The sequence below is a fragment of the Ceratotherium simum genome, chromosome 10, assembly GCF_057802395.1.
Source record: "Ceratotherium simum simum isolate JZ-2026a chromosome 10, ASM5780239v1, whole genome shotgun sequence".
NCBI lineage: Eukaryota > Metazoa > Chordata > Mammalia > Perissodactyla > Rhinocerotidae > Ceratotherium > Ceratotherium simum.
The window spans coordinates 78,716,319-78,732,392 of NC_141909.1; the positions used below are offsets into that span (position 1 = coordinate 78,716,319).

The following is a 16,074-nucleotide window of genomic DNA, read 5'->3' on the forward strand; positions in this document are numbered from 1 at the left end:
TGAGTGGAGTCTTGAGTCTCCAACTATCCTTGTAGAACTGTTTTTCTCTTCAGTTCTACTGGTTTTTACTTCATATATTTTGATGTCTGTCATTGAGTGTGTAATTACTGCTAAGGAGGAAGTTACATCTATCATTGCTATTTGTTTTCTATATGCCTTAGAGTATTTTTGTCCCTTGTTTCCTGCATTACTGTCTTCTTTTGTATTTAGTTGATTTTTTGTAGTCAAATGTTTAAATTTCTTTCTCATTTCCTTTTGTGTATAGTCTATAGCTATTTTCTTTGTGGTTACCATGGGGATTACATTTAACATCCTAAAGTTATAACACTCTAATTTTAATTTATAGCAGCTTAACTTCAATAACATACAAAAACTCTGCTCCTTTATAGGTCTGTCCCCACCTCTTTTGGTTGTTGATATCACAAAATTACATCGTCATACATTGTGTGCCCAAAAACATAAACTAATAATTCTTTTAAATGCATTAGCCTCTTACATTATGTAGAAAGCAAGATTTGGAGTTACAAACCAAAGTTACAGTAATACTAGCTTTTACACTAAGAATTTTTTTTTTTTGACATATTAGTCTCTTAAATCATGTAGAAAACATAAAGTGCAGTTACAAACCTAGCTTTTATAATTGCCCACGTTTTTACCTTTATTGAGATCCTTATTTCTCCATACAGCTTCAAGTTACTGTCTAGTGTCCTTTCATTTCACCTTGCAGGACTCCCTTGAGCGTTTCTTGCATGGCAGGTCTAGTGGTCATGAACTCCATCAGCTCATTTTCATCTGGGAATGTCTTAATTTCTCCCTCACTTTTGAAGGATGGGTTTGCTACGATATGGAATTTTTGGTTGATGGTTTTTTGTCTTTTAGCACTTTGAATATATTGGCCACTGTCGTCTGACCTCCAAAGTTTCTGATGAGAAATCTGCTGATCATCTTATTGGTTTGCTCTTTGATTATAATGTGTCTCAGTGTGAGTCTCTTTGAGTTCTTCTTACTTGGAGTTTATTGAGCTTCTTGGATGTTGATATTCATCAAATTGGGGAAGTTTTCAGCCATTATTTCTTCAAATATTCTCTCTGCTTCTTTTTTTCTCTCTTCTTCTGGGACTCCCACGATGCATATATTGGTCTGCTTGATGGTGTCCTACAGGTCTCTTATGTTTGCTTTTCCTCAGTCTTTTTTGTTTCTCTTCCTCTGACTCTACAATTTCCATTTTTCTATCTTCAAGTTTGCTGATTCTTTCTTCTTCCTGCTCAAATCTGCCTTTGACTCTCTCTAGTGAGTTTTTCAGTTCAGTTATTGTGCTTTGTGGCTCCAGAATTTCTTTTTGGTTTATATTTAGGTTTTCTGTCTCCTTATTGATCTTTCTATTTTGTTCACGTATTATTTTCTTGACTTTCTCCACATCTCTCTTTAATTCTTTGAGCATCTTTAAGACACTTATTTTAAAGTCTTTGTATAGTAGATCTGCCATCAGGTCTTTTTAAGGGACAGTTTCCATTGATTTTTTTTTTTTCCTTTGAATGGGCCATACTTTGCTGTTTCTTTGTATGCCTTGTGGGTTTTTTGCTGAACACTTGACATTTGAATCTAATAATGTGGAAACTGGAAATCAGGTTCTCCCCATTCCCCAGAGTTTGCTGGTGTTTGTTATTGTTTTATTGTTTTTGTTTTTGATTATTGTAGGCTGTCTCTGTGCTGAGGATCATCCTGAGGTGTAGACTTAATGCCTTCTCAGGTCTTTTCTGAGCCTTTCCCTGGGCATGCCTGGTCACATTCTAATTTTCGCTGTATATGCAATTGTTTTTGAATACCCTAGTCTTTAATGTTTGTCTGCCTAAAGGAGAAAAGACAAAAAATGAAGTTGGAGGGAAAAAGGCCACAGGTCCTTTAAGTCCCCTGGAGTCACTTCAGCGAGAGGAGGAGGGGCTTGCAACAGTAGGGGGAGGTGCAACAACACTGGCTGTCTGCCTCTTTGTCTGCACTTCTGTGATCAGAAGCAGCACTCAGCAATCAGAGCACAGATTCCTTGTATTTGGAGGACAGAGTCCTTTTTGCACCACCGTAGCTCCCACAAGCTGTATGCAAGCTGCTCCAGGAACACAGCTGCCTGCCATGTGCCTGGAGGTCAGAGATAGGTAGCTGCTACTGTGCTAAGAGCTGAAATTGACCAAAATTAATGACAATTTACCATTCAAGTCTTCCCCTATGAAGTTGCAAGCCTTCAACAGTATGCAGAGTTCCAAAATAGTTACATCAGACAGATTCTGCCAGTGCAATTGTTGTCTAGGTGGGGAGACATATTCCTGGTGCTTCATACTCCACCATCTTCCCAGAATCCTCTTCCTCACTTGGTTTTGATTTGCATTTTCCTGTTGTATAATGATGTTGACCATCTTTTCATCTGCTTATTGGCTATTTGTATATCTTTGAAGATAGGTCTATTCAAGTCCTTTGCCCATTTTTTAATTGGGTTATTTACCTTGTTGTTGAGTTGTAAGAGTTCTTTATATATTCTGGATACTAGACCCTTATCAGATACATGATTTGCAAATATTTTCTCCTGTTTTATAGATTGTCTTTTCACTTATTTGATGGTGTTATTTGCATCATAGTTTTAAATTTTGATGAAATCCAATTTATCTATTTTTTCTTTTGTTTGTGCTGTGTCATATCTAAAAAAACATTGCCTAATCCAAGGCCATAAAGATTTACTCCTATGTCTTCATCTAAGAGCTCTGTAGCTTTAGCTCTTAATTTAGGTCTATGCTCCATTTTTACTTAAATTTGTATATGTATGAAAGAAGGATCCAACTTCATTCTTTTACATGTGGATATGCATTTATCCTAGCACCATTTGTTGAAAAGATAATTCTTTCCTCACTGAGTGATCTTGGCATCCTTCTTGAAAATGAATTGACCATGAATGTGAAAGTTTATTTCTGGACTCTCAATTCTATTTTCATTGATCTGTATGTATATCTTTATGCCAGTATCATACTGTATAGATTACGACAACTTTATAGTAAGTTTTGAAATTGTGAAGTGTAAGGTGTCTAACTTTGTTCTTTTTCAAGATTGTGTTGGCTATTCTGTGTCCCTTGAATTTTCATATGAATTTTAGGATCAGCTTGACAATTTATGCAAAGTAGTCAACTGGGATTTTTATAGGAATTGTATTGAATCTTTAGATTAATTTGGAGAGTATTGCTCTTTCAGCAGTATTATCATGAATCCATTTATTGAGATCTTTAATTTCTTTCAACGATGTTTTGTAGTTTTCAGAGTGTAAGTTTTGGACTTCTTTTGTTAAACTTATTTCTAAGTATTTTTTTTCTTTCTGATGCTATTGTTAATTTAATTGTTTTCCTAATTTTCTTTTTGGATTGTTCATTGCAAATGTATATAAATGCAGTTGATTTTTTTCATGTTTATCTTTCATCCTGCAACCTTCCTGAAATTGTTTATAAGTCCAGTAGTTTTTAGTGTTATCCTTAGGACTTTCTACATATAAGACTATTTCATCTGCCAACAGGGAGAGTTTTACTTCTTCCTTGCCAATCTGGATACCTTTTATTTCACTTTCTTGCCTAACTGCCCTGGCTAGAACCTGTAGTGCAATGTTGAATAGAAGTGGTGACAGCAGGCATCCATCTTATCTGGTTCCTGATCTTGGGGGGAAGCATTCAGTCTTTCACCATTAAGTATGATGTTAGCTGTGGGTTTTTTGTTTGTTTGTTTTGTGAGGAAGATCAGCCCTGTGCTAACATCTGCCAATCCTCCTCTTTTTTTGCTGAGGAAGACTGGCCCTGGGCTAACATCTGTGCCCATCTTCCTCCACTTTATATGGGACGCCGCCACAGCATGGCTTGCCAAGCGATGCGTCAGTGCGCGCCGGGGATCCGAACCGGCGAACCCCGGGCTGCCGCAGCAGAGCACGCGCACCCAACCGCTTGTGCCACTGGGCCGGCCCCAGCTGTGGGTTTTTTATTTATGCTGTTTATCAGGATGAGGAAGTTCCCTTTCACTCCATATTTGTTGAGTACTTTTATCATGAAGAGGAGTTTAATTTTTTTTTTTTTTGAGGAAGATTGGTCCTGAGCTAACATCTGTTGCCAATCTTCCTCTTTTTCTTTTTTCTCCCCAAAGCCCCAGTACATAGTTGTATATCCTAGTTGTACGTCCTTCTAGTTCTTCTATATGGGATGCTGCCTCAGCATGGCTTATGAGCAGTGATTAGGTCCATGCCCAGGATCCGAACCAGTGAACCCCAGGCTGCCAAAGCAGAATGCACATACTTAACCACTATGCCACCGGGCTGGCCCCAGGAGTTTAATTTTTCAAATGCTTTTTCTGTATCTGCGGAGATAATCATGTCTTTTTTGTCTTTTATTGATAAGGTGTATTACATTAAATGATTTTTGGATGTTAAATCAACCTAGAATTTCTGGGGTAGATTTGACTTGGTCATGGTGTATAATCATTTTTTTGTGTGTGTGTGAGGAAGATCGGCCCTGAGGTTACATCTGCCAATCCTCGTCTTTTTGCTGAGGAAGACTGGCCCTGGGCTAACATCCATGTCCATCTTCCTCTACTTTATATGGGATGCCGCCACAGCATGGCTCTACAAGGGGTGCATTGCTGCACGCCCAGGATCCGAACCGGCGAACCCCAGGCTGCCGCAGCAGAGCGCGCGTACTTAACTACTTGAGCCACCGTGCCGGCCCCTGTATAATCATGTTTATATGTTGCTGAATTTGGTTTGCTAGTATTTTGTTTAGGATTTTTCTGTCTATATTCATAAGAGATATTGGTCTGTGGTTTTCTACTCTTGTGATGTTTTTTTCTGGTTTTGTTATCAGGGTAATGCTGGCCTTATAGAATGAGTTTGGTAGTGTTCCCTCCTATTCTGTTTTTTTTGGAAGATTTTGTGAAGAATTAATTCTCCATATATTTTTTTAATTCCTGAAAGAAAAGACCAACAAAATTATTCTTTAAAATGCCTTCACATCTTCCTTTCTCTTCAGTTACTCTAACGTTGTCATCTTTAATGGCCCATATAGTTGGATCCCAACTGCTCCATGAAGCTTTCTCTGATCACTCCTACCTGTGAAGCTGGTTGCATTCCTGAATTTCTGTCATTAATGCTTAAGGCCCATTAGTGCCCTTAATTATGTACTAGGTTGTTAAAATCTCCAGTGTTTCATGCCTGCTGCTTTTGTCTGCTCCACTGATTGAGAACTTCTTCAGGGCAGTGACTTGGTTCTCAACGTCACACATTGTCCTGAAATACCCAGCACATGGCAACAAGTAAAAGTGGAACATTTTATCTAATTACATAGATTTAAAAGGTCTGAAAAATATTATTTTCAAGATTTTCTAATGTTTATGAGTGTATATATATAGAAATGTCTGTGCATTATGTATCTGTATACACGTTCTCACGTTACTATGTACATTATTTCAAACATAGACCTAAGTGTAGTTAAAAGAGAGTTTGAGAGGCAGTGTAGGAATACTGGGTTCCAATCCTGGCGCTTGAGGTAAATACTGGACTCTGAGGCTTGCCTTCAATCTATTTTCTCATATGTAACATGGAAATTAGTGTAAAGATTGGACTAAAATGTACAAATTATTTAGTCTGATACTTTGTGCTGGTAGGCACTCAATAAATAATGACGTTTATAACTAATAGCTTAACCTCCTTTCAAAGAATGAATTTGATATTAACCATATTTTATCATTTATATTTAATACTTACCTAGTATTAACCATAGTCTAATATTTACTTGAAATAATAGATGAGTTGGTTCAAAGTCTTAAATTTTGTTTAATGGCTGATTAGCTGAAATTTTTTCTTATTAAATTCTTTGACAAAAGAGTCTTCTTTTTTTCTATTAATTCTTTGGAATGTCTTTGGAAGCTGTTGTTAAAGATGTAATTTTTCCTTGGCCATAAGTGCTTGAGGAAGTGCTTAAAACATGGGCTCCAGAGTCATATAGCCAGGACTCAAGTTCAGGCATTCACTAGCCATGTGACTCTCCCCACTTCCTCATCTGTCACACAGGGATGAGTAACTGCTTCCTGGGGCTCCTCTGAGGATTCAGAGAAATACTCAGTGAGAAGCACTTAGCGCAGTACCTGGCATTTAGTAAGTGCTGAATGTTAAGTAATTATGTTTGTCATATTTGTCATCTTCAGCACCTTGTATAGAGTCTGGTATTCCATAAAGGTTTGAGTGAAAAGTTTTTTTGAAATTATTAACCTACTTGTGGAAGAAAACTCCTCTTTGGGGTTTTTTTCTGTGGGAAGAATTCTGCATTGGGAAGGAGGCCTGGCTAGGTGAGATGCAAGGCTATTTCTAGATAAGCTGAGAGTCTTGGAGTTGGGAAGGATCCTTTTCCACCACCCTTAGTTTAAAGATGAGATTAGTGAGGCTGCGATGCTATGATTTTGTGGTTAGGTATTTATCCTACCTTAAGATATATCCCTTAATTTTTTAAAACCTTTATTTCTAGTAATTTTGTGTGTTTCTAATAGGTTTAAATATAGTTAGCTGTGCAGATTTTATCAGTGTTAGAAAACTCACTGTGTTGTTCTACTTCATTAATGAGGCCCATTAAACAAAGCCTAGTCCATTAAATCAAACCCAGTGAAACCCAAAGGAGCCACTGCAGTCACCATCATGGCATTGTTCTCTGCGGTGGCCTTGGTACTCACAGAGGATTAGTGGCACACAGTGGGCACCATTGTTTTTATTGCTGCATTTAGGATCAGCAGCAATATGAAGTTTCTGAAGAAAGACATCAACTCACATGTATTCCTTATTCATGGTAACTTGCTAGAAAGGGCAGCAGAAGATTGCTACATGCATGGATGACTTCAAAGTAGTAAGGTTAAAGCCTTTCTTTTGGGGTTATTATTGTTCTTTCCAGTACTCTCTCTTACTAAGTCTAAATTTTTCCATCTAGTTTTCTTTCTTTGCATGTTGAGGTTGTTTTAGCAGAGGGCAGAATGTTTCAAATATAGAATCACATAAATTGAACATAAATTTTTCAAATATAGGTGAAATATAATGAATACAAATTTCCTTCAGGATGGACATAATTCTTCCCTACTTCCTTCTGGAAAACTGCCATCAAACCAAATCAAGGTTGATGGCAGAACTGGAAATATCTGACTAAGGCATCATCACTCCTTAAACTCCATACGTGAAAAAGCGTAATCTCCAAAAGTTGGAGCTCATTCTATGCAGAAAGTTTTCAGAGAGGTCCAAGTCAGGGCTTTCATTTCTTCATGATGTTCTCCACTGGTTGACAATGGCTTACCTGTCAGCACCTGGGCTGAGAGAGGGAGGGACGTGACCTGTATTCCTCTCTACACTGGGCTTAGAAATTTGGAGCTTTCATTCTAATCCTGATTTTGCTCTGTGTGATTTCTTAAAATAATCACGTAAGCTTCCTCTGAAATGGTGCTACCCTAGGTTTTTCATATATTGGTTCACTTCCTACACACAACACATTGAGAGACATTATTACTCCCACTGTATAAGGGAGACTGAAGCTCAGTGAGATTAGGTAACTTATTATAAGTCACCAGAAAAACTAATTTCCTTCACAGGATTGTTGTGAGAAATAGCATAGAATAGAGTGCTAAGTGAAGAGTGACCAGAGCTCCGTGGATTTTTCCTTATTTGTGGCCTATGTTGACTGCTTGTTTGAACAGGTATCTGGTATCAGTGCTTGCTGAGAATGACTTATTTTGAGAAATCAATGTTAAACTCATTTGCATGTTGAAATTCCACATACAGAAAATTCTCTGGGAAGAATTTTTGGTTCTTCCTGAACCCAAGTAGTCAGACTGCTTTTCTGTTGAAACCAAAACCATGCAGCTCAGCAGAACCTGCCCCTGTAGAGTGGATCACAGGAGGGCCCAGCAACTGTCAGTCCCTCAGCACTCATGACAAGCAAATGTAAACACATATATGGGAGAGTGGGGGAAAAGCCTACAAATTGGGCCAACTCACCTGTAAAGGTGATCTCTTTCTTGTTGTTGCCAGTTTTGATTTTTCTAGAGTGTATATTTAACTTGTTGGATTTTCTCTCTGTGATGTGTAATTGTTGTTATACATTAACTTAATGCCAGGCAACAGCATGAACTTACAAATCACACTAGTGGGTTTTTGTGTTCTGTGCAGGACAAAGTTCAAAGCTCTAATAATTTCATGGTCTGAGCTTTCCCGCTGAGCAACTGGTCCTAAAATAAAATCATTCCTACTGTTAGTGTGACCTCTTTAGTGGCTTTTTGGAGACTTGGAAGGGTAGGATGGGTCCAGTCTGTTGTTTTTAGACAAAATAGTTCTTTTGTTGTCTTAATGAAGATCAGAGTTAAAGGGAAATCCATTGTTTTAGTAATGTTCTGAGTTTAGGGTCAAGTGGTGGAGTCTACAGAAAGTGACCATTGCTTTACTATTACAGAATTTGAGTAGATGTATTAGTTGTTCCTCAGAAATAGCTAACACCTTTCAGGACAGCCACTGGAATCAGTCTTTTTAAAAGTGCATTCATATAGCATTAGGTTTTGCTTCTCCAGGGGAGCTACTCTGTAGTTGTATTTATTACCAATTTAGACATTTCTCCCCTTTATGTAATTTAATATAAGCCTTTCCTAATAATGGAGACCAGTGCACCTTACTGTGACATGTGTTTGTGGCTCTGAGTAGATGCTAGTTTGTGTTACAAAAGACTGTAGAATAAATGCTTTCATTTATAATAGTTCTCAACACACATGATAGGCACTCAGTGAAATTTTATTGCTTGCTTTATGAAAGATTTTTTTCACAAGGGATTTTATTTATCATGGCAGTGTTCTACCATAAGTATGATTTTTAGAGGCCTATAATTTAGATTTTCCTGATTCAAGGCTATAATTTATTCCAAAGCTACCTGGAGATCCATTCAGTAAGGAATAAACCAGTGCAGAGAATTAAGGGACTGAGATCTGAAAGGGCCAAATTAAGTTATGGCTTTTATTTTACCTCTGGAAATAATTACTCCTTTAATTTTAAATCCATTAGTAGCCTTCTATAATTTTTGACATCATGATTATTGACAATTCTGTATATCTAGTCTTTTAATATAGTCTCATTTCAGAAACCTTAAACAAATCATTGGTTTTAACATAATAGGCATGACATTTCAAAGATCATATGATGCTTTTTATTGAAGGTTTCTAGTTACCTGGATTTAACAAGTTTCTCCAAAGAAACAGAACCAATAGGGGAGAGAGAGAGAGAGATTTTAAGGAATTAGCTCATGCACTGTGGGGGATGGTAAGTTCAAAATCTGCAGGGCAGGTGGGCAGGCTGGAAATTCTGGCAGGAGCTGATGTTGTGGTCTTGAATCCAAAGGCTATCTTGAGGTAGAATTCCTTCCTCTTCGGGGGACCTCAGACTTTTAAGGCCTTCTATTGACTGGATGAGGCCCACTCATGTTATGGAGGGTAATTAGTCACATCTAAAAAAGCCCTTTACAGCAACATCTAGACTGGTGTTTGACCAAACAACTGGGCACCATGGCCCAGCCAAGTTGATACATAAAATTCACCATCACCACCACCAAATGGGAAATATGGCTGTTAACAGTTTACCTGTGGGTGTGGAGAAAAAGTCAACTTTCTTCCACCTGCTCACATGATGTAGAGTTAATTACAAGGTAAAAGTGGAAAATTAGAAAGTTGGGGAGTAACCACAGGAAAATTAGATGCCACACCAGCAATTAGAAATTAATAGTGTGACTAAGGACAGAAGTTTAGGGTATGTCAAGGATATGCAAAGCCTCGTGTCCTCTGGTTGCAGGGGCTGATAATAGTCTTCAGAGAAGGGTGTGGGAGGTGAAACAGCAGCAACAACCCAGCAAAACCGAGGACAGAATACCCTCAGGTCCCAGAGCTGAACACAGATAGAACCTCAGCAACGCACTCTGATGCGAAAGGTAAGATTCGCTCCTAAAAATGATTCTAGTTTGTCACCAGGGTCTAAATCATGCTACTGTGCTAGGCCACATAGCTAGAGAGAAGTTACTTTTCAGAAATTCTCAGCCTTAAATTTCAGGAAGCAAAAGCAAAGCATAATAATGTAGCAGGCACATTAATTTTCTGCATGGAAGGTACAGCTTTTAGAGAGAAGTGCTCCACAGGGCAACTTGTTTGAAATGGGTAGTGGAACTGTTGAAAATTGGGAAGAATCAATTTGAGAGAAAAAGAAAGCAACACCAAGAGATAGGCTAGGAGATAGTGGTGCCTTTGGCTTTGTATCTCCTCAGGAAATTCTAATTGCCTAATTTATCAAGAAAGCAATTTCGTTTCTATAGAGTCACACTTCATATGCCGTTTAGTTCAAAGAGCCTTCGTATGGGTCAGATGTGTAGGTGTGGGTTTATGCAAATAGAGCAGAATCAACAAAGAGTCTTTTATTAATCCTTTTCCTTTAGGAGGCTGTTCCAGCAAATACCCACTTCTATGTTATGACACTTTGCTGGGAAACTACCTTTTTCAAAGCAATGTCACCTGTACTATTGCTGGTCATGTACTTCCAGGCTTTCAGAGCCCATTAATTCTTTCACTATCCAAGGAAAGGGGAAAGTAATAGGCGAAACCAGACCTCTTTTTCAGTTGCAGAATCATCACTGCCCCAAGTTGCACATGAGTCATTCCTGGAGTTCAATGAAGGAGCCACAGCCGTTGGTTGTCTGGTGACTGCTTCTCTGGGTAGTCCTGGCCATTCCAGTTCTCAGCCAGCTTCGTTAACATGCACTCATTGCCCTGCATCTCTCCACCCTCCTCTTCCAGAAGTTTGGCAGGGGCTTGGAAAACAGCCACCCCTCTTCCTCCCCGTGCGTTTGTTTCTAGAGCCCTTGCATTTGATGTAATTTGATGTACTTCATCCAAGTAATGAAAGTACGAATATTCTAAGTTAAACAGTGATCTCTTAATTTTCAAATCAATGGCCTTTTCTTGGAACTTGATTCTCTGCAACCCTGACCATTGTTAATCTCTGCCTCCTTGAAACTCTGGCAACTGTACTGCCTGCTCTCCTAGTCTGCTTCTGTCATTTCGGGCTCTGTGCTGCCTCCTCTTTCTCCTCCTTACACGAACTGGAGGTGTTCTTCAGAATGTCACTTGCCAGCACTCTCTTCCTTCTCAGCTCCAGCCATTCCCACGGCCTCACCTCTCACCTTGTCCCCACTCACTCCCAACGTCTCTTTAACACCTGTGTCTCTTCCACGCCTAAGTGCCGCCACATTAAACGCGTGCTAAGAGCCAGACCTGAAGTTGTGGTTAGTATGTATTTAATGTGGTGGGCACTTTGGTGTGGAATGAAAGCACAGCTATCCTCCTCTCACTAGGACTGAGTCCCCTGCCACAGACACCGAAGGACAGAGCTTGTCTATCCACTCCCAGGGTGCATTTGGGGTCAGGGTGGTGGAGAAGCAAAGAGAAAGGTATGGTTGTAGGAGGTCATGTCATGTCAGGCATATCTTGAAGATCTTGTAGGATTTTGAGAGGCTAACGTGGGAAAAAAGACCTTCTGAGTGGGTGGAACAGTGTAAATGGAGGCAAGGGAGTAGGAGGCACTTTCAGAGACAAGCAGGCAGTCCAAGTTGATGTGGCCTAGAGAATCTGTAGGGAGATAGCGTGAGATGAAATGATTCCTTATTCTTTCTGCTGTTCTCAGAACACCAAGCTCTGTGCCTTGCACATCATAGGAGCTCCTTAAAGTTTTTGAAAATAGTTGAAAGTAAGAGTGGGTGTGAAGGATGAGAGCCCTGAAGGCCAGGTTGAAGAGACTGACTTTTGATCCAGGAAGTGGTAGGAGCCATTGAAAGTTGTGGAGCAGGATGTTGGCTGTGATTGGGCATGCACTTCAGGAACTTAACCTGTGGATGTGACATTGGGCACTGAATGGATTGGAGAGTAGAAAAATGGAAAAATAAAAACAGATCTTGGTGAGAAGCAATGTAGCTCTGAGTTGGGGAGTGGCAGAGGAAGTGGGCATGAGGGCATGAATTCAAAGACCTGGGTGGTGAGGGTGGAAAACAGGTGAGGACATGGGAGAGAGATGAAGAAGTCCAGTGTTCTCAAGGCTGTGGGCGTGAACAACTGGGAGAACTGAGGTAGTGTTAACAGAAGACGGTTTGTATTGGGGGACTGCTGAGAAGAGGACTTGAACTTGGTTGAAAATGAGTGTGAGAGGTGAGTCCTGGTGGAGATTGGCCTCAGCTGTTAGGAGAGTTTAACCTGGAGCTGAGAAGAGTGGGCAGTGGAGTGGTCTGTCAGGCACAAGTGGCTGGAGAAAGGAGGTGAGTTTGGAACCTTGCGAATGGCCGGGCAGAGAAGACCGGGAGATGCATAGAGTTGGATAAGGAGCAACCAGATAGGAACAAGAAGACTCAGCCGACGGTGGCATCTCAGAAACCTCAAGAAGAATCAATAGTTAGAATGTCCGAGGCCACAGAGAGGTCAAGTTGGAGTCTCTTTGAGAAGAGTGCATTTGATTTGGCAAAAATACGGCAAGAGCAGTTTCAAGAGTGTAGGGAGGCAGAGGCACGAATAAAAACATGTGAGGTGGTGAAGCTACGATGAACAAGATCCATTTGGTCTCATCCCTCATAGAGTTTCTGGGTAGCGCACAGTAAGATAAGTAATCAGAGAATTGTATTACACTGACATAAGTCTAGAAGGGAGGAAGTTCTGAGGATTATGGAAACACAAGAGAGAGGCAGAAATGCGAGAAGAGTTAGTAGAGGAGACTTACACTCTCAGCTGTTCAAGTTGCAGGTTCATCTTGTCACCTTTGCATCCATGTGTCAGCAGCAGAGTTGTTGATGGTGCCTCACTAGTCTTGGTGCCTTACAATTACATGACCTCTGGGAGTTTCACCCACACATATCGAGGGCCCTCACAGAACCGAGATTCTAGTTGGCGAGACTGCAGTTGTACACGGAGTGGGCTGAAATGCTAGTTAGTGAGACGAGTGCCAATATATAAAGTGATTTAAATGTGCGTTTACAGGTGTCCTGAACTTTGCATGTTTCAGAACATGATTTTTTCTTTAAAGAAAGAAAAGAAAAGTTCGTGCAGGTAACACTCACCTCGAGCTTTCTCTTTTCCTTATGGCCTGCAAAAGTAGGGCAGGAACTGGAGGGGAGAGTTCCCAGACTCTTTGCAGGAGGATGTGCACATTGTTGGAACAAAAATTGGAGAACCGCTGACCGAGAGCACCAGCCTGTGGAAGATGAGAGCCGTGGGCAGGGAGATAGGATGGGAGCTCTCGATACTTACTGTAGTTGGTTCCTGTGGACGTTTGAGTAATTCATAGACCAAAGAAATGGATAACTGATTCTTCATCCCACCTCTCCCTCTCAAGTGGCTTTTCAAAGATGATTATTTTACATCTTCTTAACCTGTAAGTTTTAGAACTTAGGTCCTGCGAATAACTGCATAGTTGGCGTGTCACCCTAGACTGATTTGGGCTGCTGCATTAAGCTGAAAGGACAAGGGTTTCCTCTTTTAACACTACTGTTTATTCTATGGCTGAATCACTTGTACACTATTAAAAGTTCTACCTGCTTAAAGGTATATGGAACCTTGACTGCACCTGCAGGGCATTCATCAATGATTTCATCTGTACCCATGCAAGGAGCTCACAATGGTTTTCTTACCTGAGAGACAGTTACAAAATGTTTGTTTATTGGAGCAGGAGGCAAAACAGTGTTATAAGGGTGAATTATGACTAAATTCATGAGAAGTGGACAGTACAGCTTTTTAACAGTTTTATTAAGATGTAATTTACCTACCGTAAAGCTTACCCATTTATAATTCAATTGAATGGTTTTAGTGTACATTCAGAGTTGTATAGCCATCACCACTGTCTGATTCCAGCACATTTTCATCACCCCAAAAAGAAACCTCATACCTGTTAGCAGTCGTTCCCCATTTCCCCCTCCCCTGCCTCTGGCAACCACTAGCCCACTTTCTGTCTCCATGGATTTGCCTGTTCTGGACGTTTCATAAAAATGGAATCATAATATCTAGCCTATTGTGACTGGCTTCTTTCACTTAGGATATTTTCTTTTTTTTTGATATACACATCTTAGTTTATTGTCAGTCAAGGCTGGGAATGAAACTCTAAGGGCCTAATAATTTTTTTTTAAGACATCTTTTTTTATTTTATTTAATTAATTTTTTTATTGAGGTAACATCGGTTTATAACATTATATAAATTTCAGGTGTACATCATTATATTTTGATTTCTGTGTAGATTCTATCATATTCACCACCCAAAGACTAATTACCCTCCATCACCATGCACATGTGCCTAGTCACACCTTTCGCCCTCCTCCATCCCCTCTTCCCCTCTGGTAACCACCAATCTAATCTCTGTATCTCTCTGGTTGTTTATTGTTGTTTTTATCTTCTAATTATGAGTGAGATCATATGGTATTTGACTTTCTCCCTCTGACTTATTTCGCTTAGCAAAATACCCTCAAGTTCCATCCATGTTGTCGCAGATGGCAAGATTCTATCTTTTTTTTTTTATGGCTGAGTACTATTCCGTTGTGTATATATACCACATCTTCTTTATCCATTCATCCCTTGATGAGCACCTAGGTTGCTTCCAAGTCTTTGCTGTCGTGAATCGTGCCACAGTGAACATAGGGGTCCATGTATCTTTACGCATTCATGGTTTCATGTTCTTTGGATAAATACCCAGCAATGGAATAGCTGGACCATATGGTAGTTCTACTCTTAATTTTTTGAGGAATCTCCATACTGTTTTCCATAGTGGCTGCACCACTATGTTTGCACTCCCACCAGCAGTGTATGAGAGTTCCCTTTTCTCCACATCCTCTCCAACAATTGTTGTTTCCTGTCTTGTTAAATATAGCCATTCTGACGGGCGTGAGGTGATATCTCATTGTACTCTTGATTTGCATTTCCCTAATAATTAGTGATATTGAACATTTTTTCATCTGCCTGTTGGCCATCTGAATATCTTCTTTGGAAAAATGTCTGTTCAGATCTTTTGCCCATTTTTTAATTGGGTTGTTGGTTTTTTTTGTTGTTGAGATGTATGAATTGTTTATATATTTTGCATATTAACCCCTTATCAGATATATGGTTTATCACTTAGGATATTTTCAAGGTTCATCCATGTTGTAGCATGTATCAGTACTTCCTCTTTATGGACAAATAATATTCAAATTTATGGGTATATCATATTTGGTTTATACCTGCATCAGTTGTTGGATATTTGGGTTGTTTCCATTTTTTAGCCATTAATGTTACTATAAACATTCATGTACAAGTTTTTGTGTGGACGTGTGTTTTTGGTTCTCTTGGGTATACACATAGGAGAGGAATTGCTGGGTCACATGATAACTCTGTGTTTAACATTCTGGGGAACTGCCAGACTGTTTTCTAAAGTAGCTGTGCCATGTTATACCCCACCAGTGATGTGAGAGGATCCTCATTTCCCACATCCTCACCAACGCTTGTCTGGCAAACTGCAGTATCGTAGTAAACGGCTAATTATTCAGGCACTGATTATGTGTAAGATGGGTTTTCTAGAATTTTTGTTTCTCTTTCTCTGTCTCCCAAGTAACTGATTTGTTGGTTTCACTTTAATAATAGCTAGTTTCACTTCCCTGGGGAGAGGAGATTGGAGAACATGGGAGAACTTAAATTGGTTAATGTAGGTACATATTAACACCTGTTAACACGTTGGCTAGACAGGTGAAAGGGGAAAGGCTGACTGTATCAGCTTAGTGATGTTTTGGATTAATGGCAAGTAGCCCTCTGTAGGATTAGGGATATATTTTTGACTACTACGATAATTTGTAAATTTTGTGTTTTTGTTTTCGAAAAAATTGAAAACTAATTAGGCATGTTCCATATTATCTGGATGACCACTGTATAGGGAAAACTGCAACTTAATTTTAGTGCCTCTGTTTGCATTTAAGTTTAATTCTTTGGTGCCAAGAAACTCAATTAAAGTGACAG

The 16,074-nt window shown here is 39.5% G+C and overlaps 1 protein-coding gene across 7 annotated transcripts in view; it reads left to right on the forward strand.

Annotated features, from left to right (window-relative positions):
- Positions 1-16,074, forward strand: part of SPATA13 (spermatogenesis associated 13) — a 351,835-nt gene that overhangs the window by 232,367 nt on the left and 103,394 nt on the right. The window contains exon 1 of one of the 7 annotated variants that reach the window (XM_087436292.1): positions 9,708-10,004. The exons of the other annotated variants lie outside the window; for them this stretch is intronic. Coding sequence (XP_087292418.1) covers positions 9,996-10,004 — 9 coding nt within the window. The 5' untranslated portion in view covers positions 9,708-9,995. Of the gene's footprint in view, positions 1-9,707; positions 10,005-16,074 lie in introns of those variants that run through there. 7 annotated transcript variants of the gene reach the window in all.